This window comes from Pyxicephalus adspersus, chromosome 11, assembly GCF_032062135.1.
Source record: "Pyxicephalus adspersus chromosome 11, UCB_Pads_2.0, whole genome shotgun sequence".
Taxonomy (NCBI): Eukaryota; Metazoa; Chordata; class Amphibia; order Anura; family Pyxicephalidae; genus Pyxicephalus; species Pyxicephalus adspersus.
Genome location: NC_092868.1, coordinates 11,645,931 through 11,658,625, shown reverse-complemented (window position 1 = coordinate 11,658,625; position 12,695 = coordinate 11,645,931). Strand labels below are relative to the sequence as shown.

The window sequence follows — 12,695 nt, the reverse complement described above, 5'->3', positions numbered from 1 at the left end:
ACTATATATGAGGAGATAACACTGCATGATGAAGGATAGCCCTGTACTATATGTATTAGGAGATAACACTGCATGATGAAGGATAGCCCTGTACTATATATATTAGGAAATAGCCCTGCTTGAAGAAGGATAGCCCTGCTCTGCACAGAGCTGCCTCTCAGGACTAGCAATGGGTTAACACTGTGTGTGTGGCGGGAGGTGTGGTTTTTCTCAGTAAGGTGTTGTGGAGCAGCGTGGAGGAGAAGCTCACACTGAAGGTGAGGGGAGCTCAGAGAAGAGCCCGGCAAAGTTTGTGTGGAGAGTATTGTGGAGCCGGGCCCAGGATGTTGGTGAAGGAGTACCGGATCTGTATGCCGCTAACAGTGGACGAGGTGAGGTGCACGAGCCGTCTTCCTTGCAGTATGAGCTCCATGTGAGGCTCAGATACAGCTCCAGACAAATCCTTGTGTCAGCCTAATGCGAGGCAGTGATGGGAGGTCGGGGATGGAAATGTATAATGAGGGGGGACATTGCTGGAAATAGGGGGAGCTGTCATCTCCCTCTGCCCCCCATGCAGCCCTGTGTGCAGATATGCAGCCTGGATAGAACTCATTGCACTTGTATAGAATGCATTGTTGTGCTACGTCAGAGCATGAGCTGCCTGCCCCTACCATGCTGCATAATGCTGGGTGCATTCATATCCTGTATATAGGGATAGGGCTGCATGGAGGATAGCCCTGTACTGTATATAAGGGGATAATGCTGCATGGAGGGTAGCCCTGTACTGTATATGGGATAGGGCTGCATGGACGATAGACCTGTACTGTATATGGGGGGATAGGGCTGCATGGAGGATAGCCCTGTACTGTATATGGGGGGATAGGGCTGCATGGAGGACAGCCCTGTACTGTATATGGGGGGATAGGGCTGCATGGAGGATAGCCCTGTACTGTATATGGGGATAGGGCTGCATGGAGGATAGCCCTGTACTGTATCTGAGGATAGGGCTGCATGGAGGATAGCCCTGTACTGTATAGGAGGGAATAGCATTACATTGAGGAGGATAGCCCTGTACTGAATATAAGGGGGTAGTACTTTAGAGAAGGATAGCTCCGTTTGTGATTCCTCCTGCCGGCTTCTATGTGTCCTCTAGGTATATAGGGGCCAGGAGATTGAAGTGTGGGGGGTCCAGTCACCTGATTGTGGGTCATAAGCTACAGATTCCTTAATTAATTTTCCTCTAAGTAGAGGTGTACTAATAGGCTTCCTTTGCAGAAGAGAATTAGAATTTATTTTAGGCAACCAGGTTTTGGCTTTACACCTTTTTATTAATTTTAACAGGCTGCCAAGACTCCACGGTGGGAAACAAAATATGTCTGCACAGTTTCTTCTATCCCAATTTACAATATAGCATAAATTAGCCTTTAGTGTGCTGCAACACAGGTTTGTTGGGGTGCTATTAAAAATAATATGCACCACAATGCACCGACATTCACTACTGAATTACATTGGTGTGATTATTGATTTCAAGCTGCTTGAGAATGCAATTGTTTTCATTAGAACTAAAGTTGCATTGAAAAGGATGCAAAGGAAGTGGGTTGGTGGATTTGTGTTCCATAGGGCTATGCGTGTAGTCAGGCTAAATACGGGTGATTACATTCTGAACCCTTTTCAAGTATAATTTAACATTTACGTTGAGGGTAAAAATAGATGGCCAGCATATTCGTTGTAGGGATGAGTTTTTCTCTGCTGAATATACACAGGAGTAATTTAAATACTTTTAACCAGTTTTTCTGTTAAAAGACAGATGGACCAAGACAAGATTCCACCAACAGCTCTGTTAGTCCTTGCAAATCAAACTGGTGCTGGTAGGTTACCTTAAATCAGTGTTTCTCAATCGGGGTTCATCCAGGGGTTAGGTCAGTATAACTGATATCCATGATCTCTTTGACTATCTGTATGGGTGACATTTGTTCCACTGGCCAGCAATGTAAGATTGTAATGTAAAAAATTCTTTCCATTAACCTCTACACTAATGTACAGTGAGCTGTGGATATAGTAATTATAGAAAGGGTTCCCTGAAGACCTGAAAGTTATTTCAAGGGTTCCTCCAAAGACTGAGAAAAGCTGCCTTAAATTATCATTGTATTTGTGTCTAATACCCGATTATGTTTGACATTGTCATAAAGTAGCTTTAGTCTGAGCATTACTTTCCTAAGTGCCGAGGTCCATTTACGAAAGACTAGAGGCCTCGCCATCAATGTTGATAGGTACTGCTGCCATGATAATTTTGGCAGTACATCCTGCACAATTAAGACTTGTTTAAAATTCTTTTGGTCCAGGAGTTCGAAAGGTTTTTTTAAACTAGATCTTGTACTAGCTATCAGTGAGCAGACGATCCGAGGGGTCATTAGGTAAAATGCAACTTTTGTTTTTTGTTTGGCAGACTATATGCAGCATATTCTTAGTAAAGAAAAAACTCCCCTATCCTTGCCAGAAGAGAGACAATTACTGAGGGGTTCCAGGATACCATTCCCTGCCTATAATAATGAACATTACTTATGCTGGAAAGTACTTATAATGTCTTCAGTGAACTATTGAGTTGCCAATGGCACATTACCCATTATTGCCAACCTACTAAACTTGTGTACAGATGTCAAATTTCTGTTTGTAGAAATGATTTTTTGTGAATGTTACCAGTGACAGTGGAATGAATGAGTTCTGCAGTTCATGTAGGTCTTTGGAGAGGGGGTGGAAGACAACTAGGAGGCACCCCACCTCGGCTTAACCTATAGAATATGACAGGCACCTTCCCCAGTCAGTCTTGCCATAGTGGATCTCTAAATGATAAAGGGGAACCACTGTGCAGATACTAGATGTTCTCCTGAGATTGTCAGGTTTGCTTATTTTGGGTTCCAAGTATCTAGTGTGTGCTTTTAGACCAGTGCTTCTCTTGTACAACATTTAGGCAACTTGGAAAAGTCAGCAAAAAGTCAAAAATCCTTATTTGCATTTTTGTTCCAAGTCAGTGACTTGGTATATTAAAGCAAAAGTCAACATTGCTGCCAGGCAGCCAGTATTTTCAGATAAGTAATTTGGCAATGGCTAAGTGATTTTCAGCAGCTTAAACAAGTAATGTTCCCATCCCCCTGAGCTGGCTGCATTACTCACACCTATACCTTCATCCTGATTCAATCATAAGCTTACGAATCATGTCAGTACCTGTCTCCAGAGGTATGCTGTTACAGAATTCATAGCTGCAGCAAATGAATCAGTACAGCAGCCATTGCAGCCGTGTGACGTAGCTTCATTCAGAGCTGACTTCTTATGACTTGCCATGCAGCAGATGAAAATCCCACACCACTCATGTATTGTTATAAAATGTCAAGACACAACAGTCATGTCAGTATAGATTTTCAGTGGTTACATTTCCTATTGTCTCCTAAACTCTTTGATTGTGTCTGTTCCTTAATTTAGTATAATGTGATCTATGATTAGTTAAAATTTATGCAATGCTGTGTTTGTGATGCATCTGCTTAACAAAACGCCATAGCCAGCACATCCTGACTACTTCACTTCTTCATTAGCTGTACAGGGAGCTGCCATTTGTATACAGGAAGACTAAATGGGTTTGTTTATGGCTGCAGGTCAGTTTGCAGCACCTGTTCTTCTAGGACAAGTTAGTGCCAAGCTGGCTGCTATTGGTAGCAACATTTATTTTCCTTCAGGCTCAATGAATCACCCAAATATTTACAGTATACAACACTCATTCTCAATGACCCGTCCCAAGCCTGATGGAACGGGTCATTGGGGTACTGTATATTGCTTTATGAAAACATTAGAACACTCAGAGATCTTCTTCAAAGTTCCCAGCCTGATTCAAGCAATGGGTCAGCTCTTAGAGGAATTCTTCACCCATCAAGGCATTTGCATGAGTGGCAGATTCACATAGCCATGTTGCCTTTACATGCAGACTGCCCTAGGTAATACACACATGTGATGCTGAGCTTCAGTGACTTACACTCAATGAATAAAAGGGTGAGCCGAGGTCAGTCAGTCTTAAAAGAAAAGGGCTAGGTGATACTGAATGTCCTCCAGCCATGAAATGACATGAGCTCTATCTGAGCTGCTGAAGATTTTCGTACGTAAGAACATTTGACTGGTAATCAAACTACTTAAGATAATATTCAAAGAAAACGTTAATCTTCATTAGAATTTTGAAATATTGATTTAGCCAAATTTAAAAGGCTTTTTTATGGTGCATCTGACTGGGAGAGCACAATCTGCTTAAGTTTTTGTATTTCACCTTAGAATCAAATTTAAGCTCCTGTGCTTTGCCTTCAAATCCCTCCACAGTTATTGTCCCACTTACATTTCTGATATGGTTAAAAAATACTCCCCCTGCCGCTCTCTCCGCTCCTCCAATGACCTACTAATGACTTCCTCACTCATAACCTCATCACACGCACGGATACAAGACTTCTCTAGAGCTGCTCCAACTCTCTGGAATGGTCTTCCTTGTCCTATTCGGCTTGCTCCTACTTTCTGCTCATTTAAAAGAGCGCTCAAAACCCATTTTTTCAAACTTGCCTACCTGTCTTCTTCTGTCAATTGAAACCACCACTACTTCCCACCACTACATATCTCCTATCCTATTGTGTGTAAATTCCCCCACCTACTAGATTGTAAGCTCTTCGGGGCAGGGTCCTCTCCTCCTGTATCACTGTCTGTATTAGTCTGTCATTTGCAATCCCTATTTAATGTACAGCGCTGCGTAATATGTTGGCGCTATATAAATCCTGTTTAATAATAATAAAGTAGCATAGAATGCTATTCAAGGCTGTTCCGAAAGATTCCAGTGACCATAGGAATCTGGCAAGGGAACAGCAGCACTGTATAAATGAAAGCGTGAGCTCGAGGGCAACTCATTATATAAGCTTCAGTATACCCTCTGTGTTCTCGGGGATTGGGGGTGCACTTTTAAAATTCTTACTGGTCTCCCTATTAATTCACTATAAAGATTTCTGGTCCTCCCAGACAATCCCATAAAAAAGTCCACTGTTTATATTCTAGTGCTGGTCCTGAAGGCCCTCGGGTAGCAAACATGTAGATGTAAGTTTAACATCTGCAAAAACTGGCTTAAATCCAAAATCATAATATCAAGATAAATGGGCCGATTTTAGGAAAATCATTTCAGGCCATGTTCAGTCATTGTAATTCTTTGAACTGCGACAAAACGTACAGATATTCCACTTGCATCTAGATGTATGAAAGGCCAGCTCCAGCCAAACCATAATTTATTCATTTATAGTGCTGAGATTTTCCATGGTGCTTTTAAGAGTACACTAAATAATTTTTGTTACCAGCTTGTCCCTTAAAGGATCTCACAATTTATTGTCCCTACTGCAATTTAAAGAGAAGCCAATTAACCTACTGGCCACTTGTCGAGCCTGGGAGTGCATGCTTTGGGAGCATAGTAGGCAAAGGTTTGAAGGTATTTCTAATTTTGGTGATGCCTGTGTACACATTGGGAGATTCCTCTTCTTGTTGATATCAGAACATGATCCGAGGGAGTCTTTTCCCTGTTAAGGGGACCTGTTCAGAATCTGATGGAATAAACCATTCGTTAAACTAAAAAAAATAAAATTTCACTGAGAAAGTGCTTTGATCCAAACTTCCGATCACGTACATGGACAATCCTACACTTAAACATTATTGATCTCTGTTTTTCTGATTCTTTAGTAGAACTAACTCGATATACTCACCTGTTCCCTTTCCCTCACCGGGCACCACCATCATCTTTGTTCCCTTCCTGTAGAAGGATATTTGGCTATCTTGATTGATTGGGCCTGGATGACATAACTGTCAAGTAGGCACGCGTGAGTTTATTTGTTCCTGGCATGCGCAGGGGAGTCGGGATTGCCTGATATTCTGGCAACCAAAGCTGACACTGTGCATGTGCACCCGAAGCGATCAGGCAGGTAAGGAGGGATTATTGTAGAAGAGACATCACCTGTCCCTTTCTGTAATGATGACCTGCCTATTGTGTATTCCTAAAAATGGATTTTACATCCTATTTAATATATTAAAAGTCTGGGTGTTGGAATTGTTTCTTTTTTAATTTCATTTCTATACCAGGTTAGGTGGAAGATTTGTTGGTTGCCCTGAGCTAAGTGATCATTTTGAGGATGACAGAAGTAGGCAGCGCGCTATCCTTTTCTGTGACTAATGAAGCAAAGGCTAATCACAGACACATTACAGATCAGATTTGGGCATGCCAAGGATTAACTTTTCCTAGCAGAATTTTCAGACTGACAGATTTACAAAGTAAGTTCATCTTTTATAACGATGATTCATCCCATTGCTGACTTTTTTCATTCCCTTTAGAACACTGCAAAAGCACTTGGCATTTTTACTAGGCTTTTCTTCAAGAGTCACATAATACCTTTATAGTGTAAAGAGAAAGTTTGCTTACATCTTAACTCTATCTGGCAGTGCTGGAAACATTAACCAGCCGTCTATTGGCACCGCTATTGTATTTAAGGCACCCTGGTAATTGTCATCCAGGTTGAGAGCTTGGAGCTGGTTTACACTAATAAAAGATAAAACAAATGACACATTCAGCATGCACTTTATGATTTAATACGTCTTGGTAAATGTTGCCGTTTATTCCACGGTACTTTTGTAACAATAAATACTATAGACAATATTTAGCTGGGAAAAAGAAACTTAAAGGTGACCCGTCAAACAAGATGTACTTGTTAAATGATTCAAAAGCAAAGTATGGTAAAGGGGTTTGTCCTTACCGTAGTGAGATAAAAAACTTTCCTTGTTCAGGAAAATCATTGAATGGCTTTATTCGCACATCCAGGTCTAAGTCCCTTACATGTTTGTGCACATTCTACAGATGACTATGGGAGGGCATGTACATCTAGCTGGATGTTATAGAATCAAGTTTCCTTTAGTGAAACATTTTTTTTTATATCAACCATAGTTTCCCCTGCTTGAAATAATGGTCAAAGAGCTTTTACACTAAATTGCACACAAATGTGTCCTTTAGTACCAATCAGTTTGTTGCTTGTGGTTGGAAATTTAAAAACGTGTTCTGTGTTTTTTTTTTTTTTTTTTTTTTTTTTTAATATATATCTATAAGGCTTTATACATTTTTTATGTGTCCCCTGCAATTTCATAACAATATTAGAATATTATCATCTTAAGCACAGTTCCTTTGATGTGCTTGCTTAGTGTCCAGTCCATGCAAAGCTCAGGCTTGGAACCATGCATACAATATGTACACCAGCTGTTTTTATACTCTTATCCCAACTTGCCTGCAGGATTTGTAGAAGTTACCATACCTGTGTAACTGCATACATTAGAAATAATGAAAGCCACAGCCAATACTGTTTACCTGCTTTCAGAATGATGTTAAATAATTTGCTATGCTGTAGTCTAGGAGCTACTGAGCGTTATTCTTCCAGTACAGTGGCACAAATGCTATTCTGAAACTGCTTGACATCAATTTAAGAGCCACTGTTTACTTTATCATTTTTGTGTTTATTTATTTTGCAGGAAAATAGCAACACACAAATGAAGTATAAACAGAGTCAAAGTTATATATATATGTGTTTTTTTTTTTTTTTTTTTAATATTGTATGTATTCTCAGGGATAGGCATGAGTGTTTACTACATACATACACGATTGAGTACCATTTAAAAAATAAAACACAGATCAATATACTGCATTCTGAATGTGGTCTTGCATGTTTACACAAAAGCGTTCTTCAACGTTTAACAAAGTGCACTAAATAGCACCATCTGGTATGGCCAATGTAGCCATATGAATGGGGCAATCATTATAATTGTATCTTTCTCTTGGCTTTTCTAATGCTGATTATAGATGGAAGGAAGTTTTAATTGATACTGTAACATTTGTTTGAAAGTAATGATTGCAAAAAGTGTTACTTGAAGTTTGTGCTACAAATGTTCTTTTGTTGACCGCATAAAGTAGCTGTAATAATACATGTAGACATGGTTGTTCACTTTATTAGATATACCTTGTTTATACCATAGGGCAGGGTTCCACAAGCAGTTTGTAACTCTCAGCTCAGTTTACGTGATATTAATGAGCTTTTTGTCTGCCTGTAGGGGTGATATTCCTCCCAATGGCTGGCACCCAGAGGCATTCTTCCTATTGACCACATCACTAATGTACTGTGAGCTGTGGAAATAGTACTTACAGTAGGGCCTCTAAAGTTATTTCAAGGATTCCCTATGTTAAAAAGGTCAAAAACACTGCTATAGCTACTACAACAACAGCAGCACACAAATGGCATTTGGATGGCAATAAAGGAGTCTCTTGTGTACCAGAACACATTGCGTCTAATGTATTAAAGAACTCCAAGGCTGGAGAAGATACACTTTTATTAGTGAACCTGGGTGATCGGTAAACCTGGAAGGACCTGGATTAAAAACATTTGCTAAATAATAGCAAATAACTTTAGGAAATCCATTCCAGTTTCTCTGGATCACCCAGGTTCACTGATGAAAGTGTATGCTCTCCAGCCTTGAAGAGCATTATTAAATCAGGACCATTGTATACACCATTATGGCACCAGCCTGAATTATTGGTACAAGACAGGACATGCTGTATTTCCCAGGCCCTTTGTCTGCTCGGGATTTAATTGATAATTTTTCTAATTTTTATGTGACCAGGTATAGTGTTTTCTTACCAGTTCGTAGAATTTCTTAAAATGTTTGATGGATGATTGGCTGGAAAGGTACGTCATCCTGGCTCATCCGAACAAAATTGCCAAAGATCAGGATATGGAAAGTGGCGCTCATGTCAGAACAGGGATAAATGATTAGCGATGGGTTTAGTTCCACTATAAATATATACCTGCTGTGTTTATTCACTAGAAGTTTACAGACGCTATTTTAACTAATGTACATATTGCCTGTGCGCTTCTTGTACTAAACTGAATAGTGGTCAGTTGGCTAGGATGGGTGAACCCATGAGGATCACCAGTCAAAAAAGAACACTCGCAACTATTTACATGAGGTACAATAAGTTAATGTACTTAGTGTTTTTTTTTTTTTTCCAATAGAACTTTTATAATTTTCCAAATAGAAGTCTGAATCTATTACATTTTAGCATTTATACCCCTAATCACATTTTCAGTACTTTATTGTTTTTATTTATGGTTTTTGCTGCCTTGTTTTGCTTATTTGTTTTTGTAGGAAAACAAATTTTGGTATGTGCAGGTAATAATTTTAAAGTGGTATTCTTGTATTTCCTTGTAGTATGTAACAAAAACTAACAATATGTACAGTGGTTACTGTAACAGGAGCCTACAGATCACATACAAGAAAGCACCTAAAGCCAATGCCTGGACATTGCTAAGATTCCTTTCACGTAATCTGCTATTGGCTGAGAGTGAAGCCTGGCACTGTCTAGCTTACATTGGCCATAGCAGCTCTGCATCTGGTCTTTCAATGCCCTGTGCCACAGAACTGTAAGATACAAGGCCTATAAATGTATTTAAATTACAGGGCATGCACAGAAAAATGAATGTCTTGCACCAAATGAAAATATGTTGTTAGTAGAAGGACAAGTGTGACATTATGTAAGTGGATGCATTTATTTATAATCTGCCAATTGTCCTTTGACCAAAATTGAAAAAATCTGAGTGTGGTGTATTTTCTTGTTTCATTTATGTTCAGGTGCAACTATTTCTAGTCTGACTTCATTTTGTTCCTACTTTGCATAGGGTTCCCACTGGAATCCAGCAACCTTTTATTAGGCTAATATATATTTGAGCAAAATGACCATAGATAGAATTTTGAAAAACAAGAAGCCACATAGTATATATGAAACACTATCAAGCTGTTTACATTTTAATAATTTTTTTTTAATAAGGGCCCTGTGGATCAGATTGTCACAGTACATACAAATACATGCTGTCTAAATCCACTTGAATGTATGCATAATATTGTTAGTTCATGCAAATTACAAACTTTCTATTGTTCAAAAAGTATAAAGTAAAGAATGTCGGAGTCTGCTGCAGAGAGTTAATAATTCCCAAAGGCTAATATAGTTAAAAGTGTGCAAAGCACATCACAAACAACTGCATTAAACAAGCCAGTTAGATAAATAACCAAAACAAGCAAAACTCACCAATGTGAGTGTGTAGCTGGAAACCACATATAGAAGCTTGACATGAATCCCAGAGTGTAATAATACCGGCAGAGATTCCTCAACAGATAAATAGTACAGTATTCAGGCTTTTTTATTGCTTTAATGCTTTCCCGCCTTAACCTGTATAGTTATACTGCCCTAGATAAAAGTCATTGGATAAACATGAGAAATCCGCTTGTACAAACAAGCAGCTCTATATCTACAAAGGAGAAAACTAGTAGTGGTCTGCCTGCCAACCTATATCAGGGCTATCCATCTCTAGCCCTCCAGGCCCGGGATCCACACACATTTGTAGTATTTCCCTTACAGACAACAGTGAATTTTGTAAGGTGTGGTTTACATGGAATAAGAAAATGCCTGGAGGACTGGAGTTGGACAGCCCTGTCCTATGATGTATCTTGTTGAGGTAGGGTAAACACAAAATATTTGTAGGCAGCAGCACCTAGAACAGAACTTTATTTGCATTATAGAGATGGAAAAGCTCATTGACATCCATTTGCAATCATAATAAAGTTTTTTAGCAGTTATTTTCAGCAGAACACAAGTTCCAGTAGTGGCAATTTTGCTTCTAGGTAAACAGGATTTATATAGCACCAACATATTATGCAGCACTGTACATTAAATAAGGGGTTGCAAATGACAGACAGTGACAGGAGGGGGAGAGGGCCCTGCCCCGAAGAGCTTACAATTTAGGAGGTGTGGGAAGTAACACACAATAGGAGGGGGTATTTATGATCTCCTGAAAAGCTTCAGTCACATAAAATGATTGGATAAAAACAGACACCACTGTTGGCAGTGGTAGCAAGTCTGTACAGGTAACAGGCAGCAAAGGTAAACAATATTGAAGAATTGTGGGACAAAGTTCATTTAAGCAGTGGAACAAGTTACCTTAACCTAGGATAATTGAGCTGATCTGTTTTTTGTGTATATTAGGACATTTTACATGACTATATGGGGATGATTGTGCAAGGACCAATGAGGTCTGCTATGAGGTTGACATTATCAGCAATAACTGATATGGTTCAGGGTCTTGCAGCATTAAGCCGCAGTAGGACTCCTTTGTTATCATACTTCATGATGCTGGCAACACTGGCAGAATTTTAATTTTAATGTTTAGAAGTGATCTCGGGTGCATGATCATTTGAGGAAAATGGTGCCCTTTTTTTCTCCAGGTATTCTGAGACCAACAGAAACTTCCTCCTCCCCCCTCAGAATGGTTAGCAGTAATCATGGAGAAGAATTCACACACCTGATCCCTACTATATGCCGTGAAGCATGAGGTGATCTACTCTGAGCAAAGTGAAAGAAAATTAAAAAGAAATTTAAAATATAGTAAAAATAATTAAAATAAAATTGAAAGATCTTCACTCCCTTCTTTATACACAGTGCAGCTATGATACTCATGTATACAAACATCAATTGTATAGTGAGGTATTGCCACACTTGCTGGAGTGAGACTAATAATTATATAAGGCCATTGTTTAGGGTAAATGTAAACTTGGCAGTAAAAATTTAAGGTCCTGTAGATTATATTCAATCATAGTTTGCTGATGTTTTGCAGGTGCAGTCAATTTTTAAGCTGGAAATTTTGGCATGTATTAACTCAAAGAATCTCATCTTTTATACCTTTCCTTAAAGTGGGCTTTTATTACAGTTTTGTGCACTAAATTTACCCTTGGTGAGTTTTTTTTTGTAATTTAGGTTTGTTAGGCAGCAGCACAAGCATCGTGTGACATAATATACAACTTTTATTTTTCTACTGAGTCTCTGCCTCACAAAATCAATGCAATGTTTTGGCTCGTATATCTTTTTGGCCTACAATGTCCATATAAACATGCAAAAATGAGTTAATCCTAAAATTAGCCTGCTTTGCTAAATGATATACTTACTTTCCTAAATGTGACTCTTCTAAGTGTGCATGCTTGATTTTTTTTGACATGGCCCTGCTGACACATAATGCTTTGGAATGAATAGGGGCTGCAGTGTGCTTGGGAACTAAGTGAGGTTGGGGGTACATCTTTAGAAAAAAAGGCAAAGATTGCTGGAATAGGGGGATAGATAGCATTTACCATTATATGCGGCATTTTTGAACTTAATAAAGTATAGTGTGTAGTGAACGAAGGATAAGGGTGACCAAATTGGAGCATACATCTTCCAAAGTAACTTGGCAAAAGCAGTTCCCATTTTTCTATTCTGACAGGTTCTATTAAAGTGATTTTTCTGCCCAATGAATCAGGGTCACTGGCTCAATGGCATAAAATGTTCATCACCTGATACTCGGTGCTCATGTTGAATAAAAGAAAGCATGCTCCAAGGCTCTGACTGTTCATTTTGGAACAATTCGATCTCTCTATGTAAAGCCAGCTTTAGCGAGAATGTCCTTTTCAGACAGATGGAATTTCCATCTTCAGGAACCCGGAGTGTTCTATTGACTGCATCGTTGAGACAAAATTAGTCCCAGGCAGCAGACATGAGTGGTTGTAAAAAGAAAAATGTTCTGGTAATCTGCTTTATGCTTTCT

At 39.2% G+C, this 12,695-nt stretch overlaps 1 protein-coding gene across 1 annotated transcript in view; it reads left to right on the top strand.

Moving 5' to 3' along the window:
* The first annotated feature begins 215 nt into the window (after window positions 1-215).
* LOC140340496 (cytoplasmic phosphatidylinositol transfer protein 1-like) overlaps window positions 216-12,695 on the top strand; it is an 80,982-nt gene continuing 68,502 nt past the window's right edge. The window contains exon 1 of the mRNA XM_072425749.1: window positions 216-371. Within this exon, the coding sequence (XP_072281850.1) occupies window positions 324-371 (48 nt within the window). The 5' untranslated portion in view covers window positions 216-323. The remainder of the gene's footprint in view (window positions 372-12,695) is intronic.